Consider the following 21,412-nt stretch of genomic DNA (forward strand, 5'->3'; position numbering starts at 1 on the left):
ACTTCTCCATTAGGGGCGGTGTAATGTCCCTGAACAACTTTCAGGGATCCAGGAGAAAAAAAAAACACCATTCATAAGCAAAGGATAAACTATGGGAGTGGAAACACCGAGAAAAAGCAACTGCCTGAATACAGAGGTTGAGGGGACATGACAGAGGATAGACTTTAAATGAACACTCTAATGCAAATACTATCAACAATGCAATGGGTTCAAATCAAGAAAACATCTAATGCCCAGTGGACTTACGCGTCGGCTATGGGGGGTGGGGGGGAGGAAAAGAAAATGATCTATGTCTTTAACGAATAATGCTTGGAAATGATCAAATAAAATATATTAAAAAAAAAAAAAAAGAATTGAGCAAAGCCAGTCGTTTCAGCCTTGTTTCCAGTCATCGAAATCCATGAGCAATACAAAATTCACGATTACTGCTGATGCCCTGGGATGTGGTGACTGACCTTGGGGCTTCAATGTCTAAGCAAGCTCTGATCACTCCGCAGTGCTCGGTTCTGCCACTTCTTATATATTGGAGCACGTTTTTCACATGTGGCCCTTCTACCAGGGGAATGTCCCCTAATTCACCAATGGGCTCGGGACGCGTTGGTTACCCTCTGTGTGGTTTAGCCTTCCTGCCACTTTACCAGCAGTGACTGCTGCAGATGCTGTGGCTTCTTGGAGACGTGGTAAGGATTAGGTGGCAGAAGGCAGCTCTGGAAAGGGTTTGATAAGTCCTCATATCAAAGGTATTCATCTTCCCTGGACGCTTCTTAGGCCAATTACCTGATACGTCTTTCTGCCCCTCTAAAGTTCACTCGGTTCAAATCTGTCATGCAACACAGAAAATGAAATCTGTTGTCTAAAACCCCCTTTCCTTCCAGCCATTCTCCTCTCTCAAGGAATTCTGGACCTGAGTCATTGTCCCTTTAACCTTTTTAGGGAATTTCAGCATCCATGCTCAGACTTAAGCCTGCTGACCTCCCAGTTCCTCCATCTCCTCAAATCTCATGACCCAAACACCCACTCTAACTTAGTCACCCAAAGGAATGGTCATGGCCTAGACCTCACCACCCTCACATGTTCACATCTCATGTGACCCAGAACTTCAGTAATCCTCTGCATTAGCAAAACCACCTCTCATCCTGAGAGTCTAGTGCCAGAAAGAGCCTTTAAATGCATATGTTGCCATCCCTTACTTTAAAGCAAGAATCCTCATTCTTTTAATACCTCAGTGTCTGACATAGTACCTGGGACACAATGGATGATAGATATATGCTTTAGATTATTTGATATAAATTTTGAATTGCATGCCTGAAAAGTATAGCATGGAGGTAAATAATGAAATAAGAGACATATGATTAGGGAATTAGTAGTTAACATGTGAAAATGGAAAATAAAAAGTAATCTTTTTTGCAAAATACAAAACATTGATTTTGAACATTCTAAGGATTTTGGGCATCAACGGGGATTTCTTGAATGAATTTTTATTGATTATAGAATACAAAAACAGAAAAATTGACTAACATTCAAAAATGTGATTTTGATACTCGTTAATTGGTCTCAAGGTGAGGAATATCGTTCAATGTTACTCTAAAACTAAGAAACAAAATAGTTTTCTTCTCAGTAAGAAAAAGCTTTAAAAAGCATTCTAATAAAGGAGTTCCACCATTAATTATTTTTTCTGAGCACAATAGATTGTTGGACCTGGAATAAGGAAGATTCATCTTCCTGAGTTTAAATCTGGCCTCAGACGCCTACTAGCTGTGTGACTCTGGACAATTCTCTTTCCACTGTTTGCCTCAGTTTCCTCATCTATAAAATTAGCAGAGGATGGAGATGACAAATGACCCCAGTATCTTTGCCAAGAAAACCCCAAATGGGGTCATGAAGAGTCAGGCATGACTAATAAAAGATTGAATAAAAACAATAATAATTTCAGCCACAGCAGTTTTTATCAAAACAAGCCAAGAGGTATTTAATCTTAGGGAGTCTCCTAACTTACCACCTAGCTCCTTTTTTTCTTCCACCATGGATAGAATGTCTTTATGTTGTACATGATTGTCCATGAGCCCCATTAGAATGCTCTGCTTAGGGCTGACCTCTCAAGAACTGTCATCCTTATTCTTTCTTCTTCCCTAATCCAAATGGGGCTGTCCTGTGATCCACTGATTTTTTTTACTCTGCTGATGGGATAAATTACTCCATGTGATTGGAGATTTATAAGCTTTATGTGTTTATTTCCTAATCTTAGATAAATCTCATTAATGTGAATAGCATCTTTCTGGTGACAATATCCAATAGCCAGCAACCTCTCAGAACTTGCCACCAAGTTGCCTACTTCTTTGTCATGGTGGGCAGGCATTGATGGGGCTAAAAATTTTATGTCAATATAAATTCTCCCAAGCACTGCAATTGGCCTGTATGTTATAGTAATTCCCAGTGTCGCTTAGGTTTTATAAAGAACTGACATTTTAGCCACCTGACCAAGTCAGAAAAAAGAAACTCTTAGTCACTCCAGCTTGGAGGAATGACTCATGTTGGTGTACCTACTTTCACTGCCACCATCACTACCACCAACTATGCCACCATTACCATTGTCAGCTGCTTCATCAGTTATCAATTGTCATTGCTCCCACTACCATCAATCATGATTACTATCATGTTTCCCATATTAAAGTTATAAAGATATACTCTATGGGTTTCATGGTGTTTTCATAGCAACACGATGATGTAGGCAGAATAGGATCACTGACTTCATTTTTCAGCAGATGGGGAAACCGAGGCACAGGAATTGTAATAGACTTGCCTCAAGTACATGACTAATAAAAGGCAAACAAGAATCCAAGATCTCCTGATTTAATACTTAATGCTTTGCATCAAGCTGTTTTATTTTAGTTTCCTAGTTTAAATACTCAGACATTGAGCTTCTGGGGATAAAAGGAGATGCAATTGTTGGTCTTCACTCTTAAATTCTTGTTTACATTCTGCTTGGGAAGACAGGGGATACACATGAAAAGGCAAAATGCCAACACAAATGGATACAGCAAGAATGGAATGACATATAGCAAAGCAAAGCAGTGACAGTGGAAAAGAAATTGTTATGACAAGCTTGCACTAGGCTGTTTGTAAGTTGTTCTAAAAGAGGTGACATTGCTGATGACCTAAGCTTTGAAGGAAAGGCAGGGCTCAGATGAGTGGGAAATGGCAGCGGGAACATTCCAATTAGGAAAAAGAACTCACCAAAAAGCAAGGTCCTAGGAATGCTCATGAGCTTCAGTCAATCTTTGTAGCATCATAAAGCAAGAACAGTGAGAGAATAGGGAGAGTATGTGAAGGGGAAGAATAACAGATGAGACTGGAGACACTAGTAAGAATTCTATGCTTTTTAAAATTTAAATGCTAAAGTTTTTTTTAATTAAATGCTAATTTTTTTTTATTTTTTCTTGAAAAAGATACTTATGAATATTTGTGAGCAAGAAGTTTCAAATGCTCTCTGAGACCCTAACTGAAACCATGGATAGATCAATCAATATCTTCTCTCAGTTTCAGGTTCTTCACTTGCAAAACGAGGAAAATAATAGCACCTACTTCATAGGCTATTATGAGGAGCAAATAGTAGAGCATATGTAAGCTTTCTAATGAATCTTACTTAAGGCATTCTCCAAATCCTGGCCATCATCATCATTTGCAAAGGAAGAGCAATCAAGAGAATATATAATCGTTGACTTAAATAGGAGTGATGAGTTGGTAAGAGGTGGAGATTCAGTCAGGAGACCACTAGAAAAAATTAGGATGAAAGTAATGACTATATATTAGAATCATAAAATGATAGCCCTCAGGTGACTTACGAATCCATTGAGTCTCACACTGTCACTGTGTATATGAGGAAATCAAGGTGCAGAAATGAGGGGCTTGCCCAAAGTCACGTGTAAAATTTCAGTTAGATTCAATTCTCGAAGGCAAATGTGTTGATTCCAATCCAGTGGCCTTACTACTAGACAAGAGTACTGTGGAAGAACCATGCTTTCAAGGCAGAACATATGCAGTTTGAGGTGACCATTGGTAGAGGTAGAGATGTCTGGCAGACCCTGGGAGATGAAGCATAGGAGAGAGGTAGGGCCTAGAAGCTATGCATTTGGGAGTTCATGATATAAAGATCTCAGGTAAAACCTTGAGGGCTGAATGGGATGCTGTAAATGAAAATATATCCCCAAACACATAAGGACAGGAAGAGAATGTATTCATACGTAGAACCCTCTTTACATCCAGGCACTAATTTGATAACATATTCATGGTTTAATTATGGATTATCTCAGCCTTTGTATAAAGGTCTGAAACACACTATCTTAACTTAGATGACCTCCATATTTCCTTAGATGGAGCAACACATGGGTCCTCATGTTATAAAGTTTGTAAATGATGGGGTGTGTGGATGGGAGACAATAGGAAAGACAATGACCCTAGTTTACAGCAATGTAGAGGAAAATCGTCCAGGAACCCCCAGTGATGGCATGCTGATAGATCTAATGATAGAAGTAATCCTACAAGGATACAATTTTAAAACCCTACGCTGCCACGAGCCAAGGAGTAGCCTAGTTTGTTTCTATTTCCAATGAATGACATCAGACCGGTGTAGGTCTCAATAAGAATTGGTTCTGTTGAAACCATCACTCCTTTTCCTCTCCCAGGTTCTGAGGAAGTCTTGTGAGCATTCTGGACAGCAGGCACAAGCTGGGCCGTAAAGGCAGACATCTAGAAGACAAAACAGAAAGGTATGAGGTTGGGAAAGGAACATTTAGAATTGCCCTTTGCTTGTAACAGTGAAGCTTTCCCCCAGGAAATTTAGAGTCAGGCGTACGGTACAGTAGATAGAGAGCTGGGACTAAACCAACAAGACTGTTCCCCAAGATCAAATCTGGCCTTGAACTCTTGCTATCTGTGTGTTGTCACTAAACTCTGCCTCACTTCCTCAGCTATAAACTGAGCTGGAGAAGGAAATGGCAAATCTCTCTAGTACCTTTGCCAAGAAAACCCCAAATCAGGTCATGAAGAGTTGAACATAACTGAAATGACTAAACGATCACGAAGCCACTAGAATATTTCCATTCCTTCAGCAGCATAGAAATAACCGAGTTTAGAATAAAGTTAGCAAGAACAGTTAGTTAAAATAGTAAATTTTGCATTAGTGTGCCTAGCTGCACCGTTGAAACTTAGGTGAGCCCATTGCTTGTTCTCTCTTCCTCTGTGATACTTTTCCCAACAGTGATTACAAGTTCATCTCTAGAGGTCCAGCGATCACTGGTTTCTGGTCACAAGAAATCATCCTGCTGTCTCGATTTTCTGGGATCCCTGATCATATCTAAATTGAGTCATTTTTAAAAGTTGATTTAAGGCCATTTTCTATGCCTATTATTTCAAAACTCATTTCTGAAGTTCAGGGTTATTTGTTTAATTTACTAATTCAGCTGTAGATCTAACTCACCTAATCTCTGCCCATCGCAGCATTAAAAAATACTGGGAGGGAAATAGTGCTTGGTTATGTCTAGGATGAATGCATCTCATCTTCACAAAGGTAACCATGAAAAAATGACTCTGAGTAGAGTCACTATGGGACAGATCTAAACCAAGAGTTTTGAGTCCTTGTTAGGACCCTGCCCCATGGGTTAGCCTCTTTGTAACCCAACTTCCTCATCTGTAAAATGGGGACAATGAGGTCTGCTTACTTGACTATACGATATTCTTGTAAAAATGAAATAGGATAATGAAATATACTGTTAAAACATGGTACAGGGCTTTACAATTGCATTAAGTTGTAGTGAGGATTATGCCTTAGTGTTCTTTTTTCCTTAATTTTATTTTATCCATTTCTTTGTATGCCTGCAAGTTGGTCAACACTGATGCTGTTTAAAATGCAAAATCCTAAAGGACGTTATCATTCACAACATTATTTTTCTAATTCAATTAGAGCATCTAATTAACAGCAAGTGTTAATTAAAGAATTTAAGTGATTCCAAATTTGTGTCAAGGGCTGAGCAAAGTCCTGGCAATTCAAACAAAAACAAACGTAAAAACTAGTCCTTGCCCTCATGGAGCTCACAGTTTAAATGGGGAGTCGACATACAAATGAGATCCATATAGAAAAAAACTTGGAGATAATCAATAGAGGGAACACTAAGATGTGGGGGTGGAGGGAGAGGGTTAGAGAAAATTTTGTCAGTTGGGACTTCAATGGGCCTTGAAGGAAACCAGGAAGAATAGACTCTCAGAGATGAGGAGTGAGTGAATTTCAGGCATTGGGATGTCTGAATTTGAATAAGTCTAGTTGGAAGATGGAAGGTTTCCTGAAGGAAGTCAATGTCACTCGTTCAAAGAGTGCTGAAGAGGAGTAAGGTGTAAGACTTCCTGGAAAGGGTGGAGAGGGAAGGTCATAAAAGGCTTTCATATCAAATTTTACATTTTGCATTTGATCCTGGAAGTGAGAGATTGTCTTTTTAGCACCCCAGCAGGAAGCCTGGATCATAGTAGGCACTTCATGAGTGTTTGCCCACTGACAGACTAATTGAGATAAAATCCTAAGAAATTCTTCAAGCCCTGCAAGGTCCATCAGATTCTCTGCTTAGAAACATCCAGATGTTATTATTATTAACACATGCTTTGGCAATGCCTTTCTGTTAGCCATGGGACATCTCCCCATTTGACAGCAATGGCATACTTTCTGTCTGACAGTACTCAGAAGCCAAGAATCAGAGAATCTCAGAGTTAGGAGGGACCTCTGGCTTCTGGCCAGAGATGGCCACTGGCTTCAATCCATAGTTGAACAACGATCCTTTCCACCACATCGTTTCCAGGATTTAAGGACTTCCTTTCATTAATCAAGATTTTAGATGGTCAAACTTCAAAATTCCATTCCCTCCATATTCAAGGGAGGTCATGTGGAGCAAAAGAAGAGTTCTGTATGTGTGGCCAGAGATGCTGAATTCAAATCCTATTGGAACTTGGGCATTTCTCTCTCTGCACCTCAATCTGTATATGACACAAGAGAAATGCATGGGGTGGTCTCTGGTGACCTTTCTAGCTATAAATTAATGATCCCATGACTTGGGTCTTTCTGATGGATTTAGAGTTCCAGCAACATACACCATACACACCAGAATCTATGATGAACACAAGAGTCGGACTGTGTTGTAACAGACTGGAAAAGAAAAGGGAAATAAAGAGAAGACAGAAATCGTGTTATAGATGAATGTAAAGTCTTTCTTGTAATGAGCTCCCTGTAGTTTCTTCAGCAACATTCTCCCTAACCTGGTTAAATTGTGGGTTACAGTTCAATCTGAGTTCATTTAAGCTTAACAAGCACCCTCTATAAAGGCCCATTGTTCTGTCCAACCACCCATAAAGAAGCTAGTCTTGGCTTTAACAACTGAAAGAAGTGTGAGCATCTTATGAGTCAGAGAGCTCTTGGTGGATCAGTCTTATGACCCTTGCTATAGTCCAAACTTTCATCCAGATTTAATTCTAGTCTAGCCAACTGATTTATTGATATTCCATATGATTTGGGTATTATCATGATTCACAGTTTTTAGAGTTTCAAAAATCACTGAGCTGTTTATGTTTCACCTTCCCTTTCTCTCTATGAATATTATCCTAAGGAGGGGCACCCTTAATTAATCACCAACATTGAATAACCATCTCTTCTGTGCTAGTGTCAGGCACTTTATAAAGTCTTGATGATACTCTGATAGAAATAAGGAATTCCCTGCCCTCAAGTTTACCTTCCAATGATTAAGGCAAGAGCATATGTGTCCATAAAGAATAAACATAAATATAACAAATAAAGATGAATATCTAGTAAACAAATCCAAGGTACATGTGGTGGGAGGGCACCAACAGTTGTGGGGAGGTTGTGATAGGCTTTATGTACAAAATGGCACCTGAGTTGGTTCTTGAAGGAAAAGAGAAATTCTCTAAGTTGTAGTTGAGGATGGACTCTATTAAGAGCTAAAAATGTGTGTATATATCAGGACATATATTGTTCTTTTCAGAAAATTATGTTAAATTGGATTGGGTGATATGCATGGTGGTGAGACTTGTTTGGCATGAGGAGCAGCTTTCAAAGGAGAAGAGATCACATTAGTTTTCCAGCTCTGCTCCCTTTCCTGGTCCCATTGTAGGGCTTATCTACACTGTGATAGCCAGGCAGGGAGCTGCTCTGTCCTGGAGCCAGCAGAAACCAATGATACTCATGTGGGCTGGGGAAATCCTCTGAGCTAAATATTTGTGGTATATAGACTACAGAATGGCTTCCTGCCTTCCAGCCACAATTGTACTTGCCAATCTAAGAAATACCTCAATTTGGAATACCAGACCATTTATGTTTGAGTATCCTTGAAGTATGGATCTGGAGACAGAAGAGAGATTATTAGTCATCTCATCTAGCTCTCATTTTCAGAGGAAAAACTGAGTTGCAGGGATGCTAAGTGACTTGAACAAAGTCATACAGTTAGTAAGGGGCAGAGGTGGATTATCCCAATCCATTTCTTCTGATTCCAAAGCCAATGATCTTTCCATTACACTATAAGAATCCTTGACTTATACCTGCTGCCTTTGGTATTCCATGAAGAGTGTCTCCACAAAGCATCAAGTAGTCACTCACCTGGCCTGACCTGAATAGTATGAGATAGTGTTAAAGTGATGGATCAGGAGCCAGAAAGCCTTAGGTTCTAAAACTGCCTGTGATACTTAACTCTCTGAACCTCGCTTTCTTAATATTTAAAATGACAAAGTTAGACTAGATGGACTCTGAGATATCTTCCAAATCTAAATCTATGATTCTAAGAATGACAAGATGGGAAAGATATGACCACATGATTTGTAAAAATTACAAAACCAATAGAAAAAATCCCATAGAGTTTGCTTTCATGAGCCCTAAGTACTTTAAATGTTTATTGAATAAATGAATGAATGAATGAAACCACAAAATAAGAGAACATTCAGGAATAAAATAGTCTGCCATGTGGTAGAGTGGGTGGGGTCAGGAACAACTGAAGAATTTTTGTCAAAAGATGCAGAGGTTCACAAAAGTGAATGCTCTTCTTCTCAGAAGATGGGTATACACAGTATTCTACATGCTGATCTGCATGGGCATTATCTATACTTCTCTGAACTGAACGCACTCAGATGTATATTCAGCTTTGACTTAGAAGTAGAGACTTCCTTGACTTGGATATCTAAAGTAGAAAGATAAAGGAGAAAAAATAAAGAAAGATAGAAATGGGAAAGAACTGGAGAAAGATAAAACAGAAAGATAATTGATTCACCACTTGAAAGTGGAACTGAAAGTAGCAGAGTCTCAAAACATGGGCCTGGGAGTAAAACCATCAGAACTTCTAATAGAATGCTCACTACCTGGGACATGACATTTATTTCACCATAGTCTTTCAAGGTGCACTGGGAAACTATTCTTCATACCAGATATCACTAATAAAAATTTGTTGTTAACTGCAGAAGAGAGAGATGGAAGGACTTAGTGAACAACCAACTGATCTTTGAGACAGGTAGATTTGGATCCAAGAATGACCCCTCATATCCAATGGCTGTGTGAGCATGAATAAGTAAGTTAACCTCTCAATACCCTGAGTAAGTATTGAAGCCCATAAGATGTTGATCTGCATTAGTAAAGGGAAAACGTTTCCTCATCAGGGACTTCGCTACATTAATGATGTCACAGATACAAGCCTTTAAAAGAAGTCAGAAAGAAGTTTATAAGCTCTGTGATGTAGAGAATAATAATAATAGCAATAATAATGATGACTGCATCCTAATGGAGCTTGTTGCGTCAACCCTCTTCTTTCTTATATCCAGACTCCATTCAGTTACCATAAGAATTCCTCTAAAGTATAGGTACGACCATATCATTTCTCTATTCAATAAATATTTGATAAACTCCAGAGATGCCCAAATACCTCTAAGATCAAACACATAATTGTCTTTTATAGCCCACATAGCCTGATCCTTTGTTAACTTTCTAACCTTCTTACACCTTCCTCTTGTCTATGTCATCTACAATACAGATAAACCAACCTAGTTGCAGTTCCACTAAGAGGATACTCCATCTCCACCTGCTTGCATTTACCCTGGATTTTTCTGATGCCCTCATACTTTCTCCTCTTACTTCTTACCTTCCCTGACTTCTTTCAAGAATCAACTCAATCCCCATTTTTTTAGAGATCTGATCTTCATTGTTCTACTTTCTCTCCCATTCTCCAATTTAGGGGTTAGATACTCTATGAAAGATTTATGGGAAATGACAAATCATCAATAATTTATCAAGCACCTACTACATGCCAAACACTTGGAAAACAATTCCTTTAGAGCAGAATGTTTGACAGATTTATTGTCTGTAGCTCTAAAGGGAAATGGTAGTTCCAGCAAAGTATCAATATAAAGGGTACCTCAAAGAAATAAAAGAAAAACCAAAAGTGTTCATGTGTACAACAATACAGATGATGGCTCTTTTATGAAATGATAAAAAATGGTAGATGAGGCTATGCCCATCACTAGGGGAATGGTTGAATACAGAGAATATGTATGTGATGTAATACTATTTTGGTAGGTATAAAAATAATAAGAATAATAAGAAACCTGGGAAGACTTGTATGAACTGATGGAGAGTGAAAAGAAAGGAACAAAGAGAAAAATACATAATAACAATTATATTGTAAAGTCAAACAAATTTGATTAATTGAGAACTCTTATCAACACAATAATTAACCCAGATTTCAGAGGGTTAAAAATGAAATAAGGTGCCCATATTTTGAGAGAGGGATGAGAAAATCTAAGTGCACACAGAGACTTAAAATAAAATGAATTGATCAATGAAGGTGTTTACTTGACTATATATGTTTGTAATAGAGAGTTTAATTTTATTTCTTCCTCAACAGGGTCGGGAAATGGTAAGATGGTGAAAAGGTAGGTTTCCAAAAGAATAAATCAAATGGGAGAGTGAGAGAGACATAGAGAAGCTAGAGATACAGAGGGAGAGAGTAGGTAAGAAGCTCAGGCACAAAGCACTTAAATAACTCACTTATTCAAAACTAACTCTCCAATAATTGGCAGACCTAGGGTTACCCTCTGAGTCTCCTGTCTACTCTTCCAGTGTTCTTTTTTGGACCAATGATCTTTCTCAAATGGATGAGAAAGAGAGTAGACATAAGGTAATCTTACAGAGGATGATCATTGCATCTCCTGTCTACTGGCCTCTAAATCTTTCCATTGACCTGTTATTCTTCCTCAATAGATAGTCTAAATAATCATCGAAGTCTATTTCTATTCTATCTTTCTGTTTAGTTTATTTGTCACCTTATTTCTGGCAACTCTGCAGGGCTGAGTGAAAGGTGCAACTACTGCTCAGCCTTCAAATCTGCCAGAAATATATCAAATGAGCTAGAGAGAAAAGAAAGGTAAAAAATAGTTAGACCCTATTGATCATTTAAAGTGTGTATTGAAAAAGAACAGTGGGTCATTGGAAAGACTGAGAGGTCAGAGCTGCTACTTCCTTCCTCTGTAAGATTACCTTGTGTCCTCTCTCTCTCCCTCTCTGTCTCTGTCTCTGTCTCTGTCTCTGTCTCTCTGTCTCTCTCTCTGTCTCTCTGTGTCTCTGTGTCTCTCTCTGTCTCTCTCTCTGTCTCTCTCTCTCTGTCTGTCTGTCTGTCTGTCTCTGTCTGTCTCTGTCTCTCTCTCTCTCTCTGTTGTATATACCTATCTATGACCATGTTATTTCCCCCAATCTAATGGAAAGTTCATGAAGGATGAGACCATTTGAATTTTTTTGTTTGTGTCCTTGGTAACTAGACAATGCCTGCAGTTAATTAGCAAGTCATTAATAAGTTCTGCTTCTTGAGATTGATTATTCACTGATTATCGATGAAATCACAAAATTTAAGGAATTGTAAGGGGCATCAGCAACCATCTAGTCAACCTCTATATGAAAATAATTTACACTACATCATTTCTGACAAGTGGATATCTGCCTTTTCAAGTTATGGATATTTCTCTTAAAGATTATCAGCAGAATATCCCCAGGATCTCAACCTTATTGGCTTTCCAGGTCAGTTGTAGTGGCTTCAATATATAGCTGGGATATATATATATATTCAAAAAATGCTATAAGCATCTATCTATATATTTTATTCACATGAATAAGTATATAGGTTTATATATGCTTCTACATATACATACATATATGTGTATATATTATATCATATATGTATGTGCACAAATGTCTGTTCATATACAAATACATATCAAGATTGCAGTGTTTTCTCTATGTGTATAGTTTCATCTCTTAATATACTTATAGCTATATATAACTGATCAATACATATATTTATATTTATATCTATATAAATATATAACTATAATGAAATGCCTGCCATTTTTGAGGATCAAAATATGCTCCAAATTTTTATCCAACTAAAGACCTATAACAATCTATGACTCTCTCTTTCCCTAGAATTCTGGTCTTGGGTTTCAGTTCTTCATGATCTGTGAATGGAAGAGTCAAAAAGGAAGCTGAATACAATTACAACTACAATTATACTAACATGGTATCAGAGGTCAAATGTTATCAGTTGTCAGCAATTTGTCCAGGTAGGATGAAAAAGCAAGTTAATGGGAAGAGGGCAGAGAGAAACAGCATATATGAGTTATAAGAAAGGGACTCAAAGGGCCACATTGGAAGAAATGCAGGCAGCTGAACTCAGTCTGGGTGACAGCAAAGTCAGGTAATTTAACATAAATGCCACTAGCAGCACATTTCCCTGAAAAACCTCCTCTCCTCCCCCTTCCTCTCTTTCAACAAAAAGGATCAAGTTATAACAACTCCGGCTGCATGCAAACTGCTGGGTGGTTTGGGGCTTTTGTTTCTGTACATCTCCTGCCCATAACCTTCATTGTTGCTGGGCCCTTCACCAGGGGCTCACTTCAAATGCCAACAAAGCTTCGAACTCAGAGTCTCCCCTTTCACTGGCAAAGCCACCCCTTGCTTCCTGTTGACACAAGGTGACAAGAACAGGTTTTATGCCTGGGGGTCCAAATTCCCTCATTGGGTGAGTCCTTCCAATCCTCCTCTGGCCACAGGCAGCCTCCACGTGCTAGTTGCACAATAGGAAACATTACCAGGTCCTCTATCTCCAATGAGTCAGACCTTTGCAGGCTGAGCTTGGATAGCTCCAGTTCCCCATCTGACTATGTGCTAGAACTTTCAATTACAGAATGGGGGACCAGCAGGCACATGGGTCAATGAAGAAAAATTCTGGTGGGAAATAAGTTTGGGATCCAAATTTAAATAGAGTTATTGGGCTACTATGGAGAGAATACGTGGATTTGAAATCAGAACTATTCCTCTAGTTCTTCATCTGAAAAATTGGTGTGCTGATACTTGTAATATGTCTCTTAAAGGATTCTAATGAGAATCAATGCAGAAAATGGAAGTGACGAGCCTCCTGTGGTCCAGATGTTGGATTACATCAATGTGAGGAACATTCGGTATAAACAGTGATTCCTTCGATGCAGATGATCAATTCTCTGGTAATATCAGCAATCCCAGAGGCGTGTTTCTTGGAAAACTGTCTAGGACATGGAGAGGGTAAATCAATTGCTGATGGCAACTTAGTTGGCATGTAGCAGGACAGGGATTTCTGAACCCAGATTGTCTTGATTCCAAGGAATAGATGGGCTTAGATGCACTTTGTACTCATCTATCCTATCTCTCAGGGCTTCTAGAAATGCATCAAAGGTTTAAAAAAGAAAAGAACAATCAGAAATATTTAGACCCCACGGGATAGTATCCATTGAGATATATCAGAGGACTGATTAAAGGAAAGAATATTGGGCTGGTAGACAAGAGACTCTGATGTTGCCACTAGACCTGCCATTTTCTGGAGGTTTGGCTTTGGATGAGTGAGTGGAAGATCAATGCACTAATGTATTGTTGAGGAGCAGTGAAATGGTATAAGCATGTTGAAAAATAAAATGACTAAAATGGCCAAACTCTTTTATTCAGCAACTCCATTACTGGGGTCACACCCTAAGGGAGTCAATGATGAGAATACAAGTCCTTATATACTCAAAATATTCATAATGGCACTTGACAGGATACCTTAGAATTAAAAGTAAAGTTAATGCCCATAAGTTGAGGGCAGAATAAACAAACTATGGTATGTGAAAGGAAGGGAATATTACTCTGCTATATGAAATGACAGCAATATTCTTTGAAGAATGCCTTGTGTACATCTATCTCCAGAGGAAGAATTAAAACATAGCTATAAGTAGGACACAGTTTTATAGGTACATAGATCTTTTTGCCTTCCCCAATGGGGGGAGGGGAGGAAGAGAGGAAATTAAGTATCTTAATATTTTAAGTGTTGCAAGAGCAAACATATTTTTAAAAGAAGAAAAGTGTGCTATGAATATAGAGAAGCCTAGAAATATCTACACGAATTAGTGCAGAATGAAATCAGTAGAGTCAATAAAATAATACACATGATATAGTTATGTCAATGGAAAGAACAACCACATGCAAAAAAATCCAAAGTAAATGTAACCAATTTTCAAAGATCAAACAGGACTCAAAAGAAGAGAGATGAGAAGACACCGACAACGTACTCCTACAGGGCACAGGGACAGATGTTACAAATTGTAGATTGTTGGGGATTTTTTTCAATATATTGATCTGTTGTTCTGACTTTTTTCTCTCTAGAAATGTTTTTATTTCCATAAATGATGGCTTCTTGGGAGGAAGAGGGAAGGGATATTTAGGTTAACTATGTTGATATAAGAAACAGAAAATATAGGTAAAAACAACAACAATGAAAAGAGACCTTGACTTAAGTACTCATAGTTCTGTTCAATTGCTCATTGTACTGTTGAGGAAACTGAGATACACATAGTGGGAACAGAACTATAAGGTCAAACAAGCAATAAGTAGCATAGAGAGGGTAATTCAGATAAATTAACTGAGTAAATTCCATCCTCTACTGGTTCTAGCATCCATATTGTTAGACATTCAGGCTCCTGAAATAGCCTTTCCCATGGAAACCATCCAAAGCCATACCTACCTTGCAAATTTTGCTGAATTTCTCACTGCTGTACTTCATGGGGTGCTCAGTAAAAGTAGCATAAGGAACGTCTGTGGACCAAGGGTTCCAGCGGGACAAGAGGGACTGCTCTTCTCTCTTTCCCCAAAAGATCCGGATGCCTTCACCCTGTCTCCTGAAAAATGAATGGTTCAGCATCAGATTTATAAGGATAGCACCAAAGGTGGTACTGGTTAAGTGAGAGAAGAGTGGATCAGTGAAACAGAGGAGGGTTAAATGACTTCAGCAAACTAATGTTAGATAAACCCAAAGATCCCAGTTTGGGGGACAAGAACTCACTATTTGACAAAAACTGCTTGATAAATTAGAAAACAATATGGGAAAAATTAGGTTTAGATCAACATCTTATACCCTATGCCAAGATAATGGGAAAAGGATTTAAATCTAAAGAGTGAAATCAATAATAAATTAGGTGAACATAGAATGATATACCTGTCAGATCTGTGGGGAAGGAAGGAATTTAAGACCAAGCAAGAGATAGGGAACATTACAAAGTGTAAAATTAATGACTTTGATTATATCAAATTAAAAAGGGGTTGTACAAACAAAACCAAAGCAACCAAAATTAAAAGGAAAGCAACAAACCGGGAAAATAATTTGATGATAAACTCTCTGACAGAGGTTTAATTTCCCAAATATATAATAAACAAAGTCATATTAACAAAAAATCAAACCATTCTCCAATTGACAAATGGTCAAGGGACATGAATAGTCAGTTTTCACCTGATGAAATCAAAACTATCAATAAACACATGAAAAAGTGTTCTAAATCCCTCCTGATTAGAGAAATGCAAATTAAAACAACTCTGAAGCACCACCTTATAACTAGCAGACTGACCAATATGGCAGCAAAGTTAAGTGACAAATGTTGGAGGAGTTGTGGCAAAATTGGGACACTATTACATTGCTAGTGAAGTTATGAATTGGTCCATCCATTCTGGAGGGAAATTTGGAACTATGTGCAAAGGGCTTTAAAAGACCGCCTGCCCTTTGATCCAGCCATACTTCTGGGTTTGTACCCCAAAGAAATAATACAAAAATATGTGTACAAAAATATTTGTAGTGGCAAAAAAATTGGAAAATGAAGAGTTGTCCCTTCTTTGGGGAATGGCTGAACAAATTGTGGTATCTGTTGGTGATGGAATACTATTGTGCTCAAAGGAATGATGAACTGGAGGGACTCCATGTGACCTGGAAAGACCTCCAGGAACTGATGCAGAGTGAAAGGAGCAGAACCAGAAGAACATTGTACACAGAGACAAATACACTGTGGTACAATTGAATGTAATAGAATTTTCTACTAGCAGCAATAAAATGATCCAGGATAATCCAGAGGAATTTATGAGAAAGAAGCTATCCTTATCCAGAGAAAGAACTGTGGGAGCAGAAACGCAGGAAAAAAAAATAATCATGTGGTTCACTAAGGATACAATTAGGGTTTTGATGTTAAAGGATCACTCTACTGCAAATATGAATAACATGGGAATAGGTTTCTATCAATGATACATGCATAACCCAGTGGAACTGCTTCTCAGCTCTGGGGGCGGGGGGTGGGAGGGTTGGTGTGATGTGATTTGTGAGGTTGTGGAAGTGAGAAATTGGAAATGGTTTGCAGTGGAGTGCTGGAGTAGCTGGGTCTGCTTAGCTGTCATTCAAAAGGAGAATATTCTGATTGTTATATGACCAGGAAAGACTGTTGGAGAAAAATATCTGACCAATTGAAGTCTGGGGTGTCTCTTTGCTTTTGAGACAGAAGGAAGAAAGTGTCTCTTTAGCCTTGAAGATAGAAAGGAGGAGTCTGGGCTTGGGGACAGAAAGAAGGACAAAAGTCCAGCTCTCTCTGATTTCTCTGCTGTGATATAGTGACTGAACTTCCAGACCTGTTAACCCATTTTCCAAAACTGAACTATATTTCACCATCCTCCAACCTAAGAATTATTCTACTATTAGAGAAACCCCAAGCCCTCTTTCCTTCCATTTCTCATCTTTACCTTTTCTTCCCAATAAATTCCTTACTTAATCTTAAGGAAGAGAAAAGAGTGATTTATTTGATCCATCACTATGAGTTGATTAAGAGACCAACTGAAGAAATGAGAAATAGGAGGGAGGAAGGGAGGAGGAAGAGAGGAAAGGGAGGAAAGGGAGGAAGGGAGGAGCCCTGATCTTTAGTTATTATTTGTCATTCAAATAATCCCTTATTACAGTGGGAGAAATCATGAATCAGGTAACCATGGAAAAAGCATTCTAATTGAATAATTAATTAATTATTTTTTTTAAAAAAGGGGGGCAACTGGGTGGCTCAGTGGATTGAGAGCCAGGCGCAGAGATGGGAAGTCCTAGGCTCAAATCTGGCCTCATACACTTCCCAGCTGTGTGACCCTGGGCAAGTCACTTGACCCTCATTGCCTACCCCTTAACACTCTTCTGCCTTAGAACCAATATACTGTATTGATTCTAAGTTGGAAGGTAAGGGTTTTAAAAAATTTTTTTTTAAAGGATAGCACCAAAGGAAGACAATTCAAAGTAAAGTTTTCATAAACTAGACATCCTAGACTAGAGATAAATTCCTTCAGTCCTAAATAAGAAAAAAAGTAATACTAATATTCATACAATAATGTTTATAAAACACTTATAGACCTTGCCTCATTTTGTCCTCACAACAAGCCTTTAAGGTGAATGACATTACTAACCCCATTTTACAGATGAAAAAAATGAGTCTAAAAGAGATTTACTTACCAACGATTTCAGAGCTAACAAATGTCAGAAACAAGATTCAGACTTTGAAATCCTGATTTTAAAAACAATAAACTATCCATGACTTTGCCAACCCAACTACCTTTCACCAAAGAAAAATTTCTCCAGACTAGGGACACTTTTGTTACAATCAAGGCTAAGAATCAAGATTCCAGAATCTCGGAAGCATAAAATCCCTAAAGTGATTTTAAGGAAAATCCCTGTACTTGGAATGGTGAGAAACACTTATCAATTGTCTGATAGGTGAGGAGAGAGTAAGAGTCAAAGGAAACTAAGCCTGAACTAGCCACTTAGTGTTCATTCAAATAAATGTTTACAAAAACCTTTCTTGGTGACAATTCTTGTGCAATAGATAGCACAAGTATTTCTATGTCCCTTTCACACATAAGGCTATTGATGATCAGGGAAATCAAGTGATTTCCCCTGAGCCATCCAACTAGTTAGTAGCAGTGCTTGATTCGGAGCTCATTTAAAGTCTGGTGATTTTTCAGTGACATGTCCCCTTCCGTTATGGTCTCCTAAAACTCCACGTTTCTTGTCTCCCGTGCAGGAATGAAGTTATTTACTTAATTCCATTGGACTTAGAAATGATTATCAGGGTCATCCTTTCTGCAAGATTCAAAGACCCAGAGGAATCATCCTAGGCATCAACCGAAAAGAAGGGCTCTTTGTGAATGGTCCTATACAAATGCACAGAAATACTTGGAATTTCCCCATGCAATAGGATGATTGGGAAGCAGTAGAGTCTGGTAAAAGGAGCCAGCTCTCTTCTTGCTTTTCCCCCTTGGAAGCCTCCAGTCACTAAGTAGGCTCTGAGAGAAATGGAGAAGTTTGGAAGACAAACTGAGGCCAGAAACATTTAGAAAGGCTATATTAGCTGGCTTAAAATATTCAGTTTGACCCAAGAAAGTGATATCAGGTGCATTCTATTCAGCCACAGGGCTCAGAACTAGTGCCAATGGGCAGAATTTACAGAGGCAAATTTAGATCAAATGGAAGGACCTACTTACCAACCATTACAATTGAGCTGTCTAAAGATGAATGGGAAGTTTCAGAAGGGAGTGCAAAGGAAAGTGTTTCTTGAGAACAAGCTTTATTTGAAGGCAGAAGAGCCAGGTTCAAAATCTGGCTTTGCCATAAAACTACTATGGTAACTTTGGGGAAGTCACATCTCTGAGCCTCAGTTTGCTCATTCTGTCAAAGAAGGGAGTTGAACTCAATAACTTCCACATTCTCCTTAGGTTCTGAATTTGTTAATATAGTCATTCAAGTTGAGGTTGGGCAACCAAGTACTTTTCAGGGATTTCAGAAAGGGCAGCTCAGTTTACATTGATTGACCCTCCATCTTTAAAATACTGCCTCCCCGGAAGACTCCTTGTTCTCATGGTTTACCGAGTTCATGATCGAGTCAGACTTATGACTAGTTTTACAGATATTTAGTGTCTCTTCTAGGCAAAGCGATTTCAATTCCAGTATATTCCATAACTATTTGAAGTGAAATACAATGGATAAGGAACCTACCTTGAAGTGAGAGAGACTTGGGTTCAAGTCTTACATCTAACCCATGCTGACAATGTGGCCCTGGTAAGTCACTGACATTTTCAGTGGGAGAAGATGAGGGCTAAAAATATAAATATGTGACCAACAACATTCCCCATATTTTCTAAGAGGAGAGATGTTCTTGGATCTTTACATCTGCTATATATAAAATACTTTGTCTTTTACCGACTAAGATTTAGTTCAAAATCCATATCTATTCTTGATGGATGCTATTAGACTGATATGCATTCTTTGGGCATTTCCCATTGTCCATGGATGAAGCTCATGCATGAAAGCCACATCCATCAGCATCTTGAAGTTATACCAACCTTCTCTGCTATGGTTGGCCTATTTTATCTACAGATTGAAGACATTCCACAGGAAGAGCAGGGCACGGTCACCAATGGGACAGATTGGAAAACAGAGAGGAAAGAATCAAGGAATCCAAATTTTAGAACCCAAGTCCAGGTGGATGTGTGGCCATTACCCAAAATGGGAAACCGGGAAGGTAAGTAAAGTGTGCCATGCTAGGATAGTGGTTTTACACATATTTGAGTTTCAGATGATGACAAGACTCTCAGGTAGGAAAACTCAACAGTCTTTTGAAAAATAGATCCTGAAACTGAGGAGAAGAAGCAGAGCTAACGAGGAGTATTTAGGAATTATCTACACTCAGTAAGAATGGAAATCAATTAATAGATGGGATCTTAGTGGGGAAAGTGTAGAAAGGGAACAGCAGAAAGCCAATGTGCCAGCGCTTTGGAATGCCCCCAGCCCTGCATATAAAATAGGGGATAGGAGGAGTGTTGAATACTAGAGGGAGGGAAAAAAATTGCCAGTTGAGATCTGTGTTCAGCAGAACCATATTTTTCTGAAAAATAAGATGGGGATTTATGAAGGGAAAGTTATTGGATTTGGCATTGAATTTGGCATTGGTGACCTTCCAGGATCACTGCTGATTCATCTTGCTTTCTAAAAGCTTCTTTGGTAGCCTGCTCTAATCCCTCCTTTGAATAAACCCAGCCTGGTAAAATTCCATCCTATTCAACCCAACAAGAACACATTAAATATCTACTGCATGCCAAGCACCATGCTTACTTGGCACTGGTGATGCCAAGCCACAAATGAAGCAACACCTGTCCCCAAGAAGCTTGCAATTTCATGGGAAGTGGGGATGGGGCTATTACACTGAGTAGATTAATTATAGTATAAGAAAAATAACAGAGCAGGGAGAGAACACTAAAAATGAGGGAAGTCAGGATGGCTTCACAAAGGAAGAAGAGATGTAGGTGAGCCATAGAGGAAGAAAAAGGCTTTGAAAGTTGGCTCTAAGGAGTGGGTGTGGTTAAGGGAGGGAGGGAAGCTTGGATAAATGCAGACATGTGGGTGATGGAATGTCAATCTATTCCATCCTGGTGGCAAAGAAAGATTGTGCCTTCCTTTCTTTCCCCAACTTTGATATTTGTTATTATTATTACAGCACAGGACAGTCCATCTTTCCTCCAACACAGGCCTCAAAAGCCCAGGTGCACTGGGCGTGGAGTGATCAGCATTGCCAGAGAGATTTCAGTGATATATAGAAGTTAGATTTGTGGCCGAGTAGGGGGTGGGGGGTGGGGGCACTGAGTAATATGATGAGAATGTCCGTGGGCTTTGCTTTTGGCACACATCTGCCAGAAGCTGTGGTCTGTGGTTTTAGTCCTCTCTGGATACAGAGATGCCTGAAGGTTAATCCAAGCTCATGGGCTTTGCACCCAATTGAGGCTAAAACAAAAAGCCTGAAACTCTAGACATCCTAACCAAGTACCGTGGAGGTCTCATTTCTCTTGGAAACCAAATCCTGGGATTTCTGGAGTGAAAAGCCTAAAGCTTACTGGTGATGCCATCCCAAAGCTGTCACTTCCTGAGTTTGTCAATTTGGGGAAGGGAGGCTCTCCTGGCTTCTGAAAATGCAAGCCAACTTCTTCATG

The 21,412-nt window shown here is 38.9% G+C and overlaps 1 protein-coding gene across 3 annotated transcripts in view; it reads right to left on the reverse strand.

Annotated features, from left to right (window-relative positions):
- Positions 1–4,217: 4,217 nt before the first annotated feature.
- TPRG1 (tumor protein p63 regulated 1) overlaps positions 4,218–21,412 on the reverse strand; it is a 170,938-nt gene continuing 153,743 nt past the window's right edge. For all 3 annotated transcript variants that reach the window (XM_001362693.3, XM_056808199.1, XM_056808200.1), the window contains 2 exons: positions 15,111–15,264; positions 4,218–4,746 (listed from right to left, as the gene is read on the reverse strand). In XM_001362693.3, coding sequence (XP_001362730.2) covers positions 4,552–4,746; positions 15,111–15,264 — 349 coding nt within the window. In that variant the 3' untranslated portion in view covers positions 4,218–4,551. The remainder of the gene's footprint in view (positions 4,747–15,110; positions 15,265–21,412) is intronic.

This window comes from Monodelphis domestica, chromosome 8 (genome assembly GCF_027887165.1).
Source record: "Monodelphis domestica isolate mMonDom1 chromosome 8, mMonDom1.pri, whole genome shotgun sequence".
Classification (NCBI taxonomy): Eukaryota; Metazoa; Chordata; class Mammalia; order Didelphimorphia; family Didelphidae; genus Monodelphis; species Monodelphis domestica.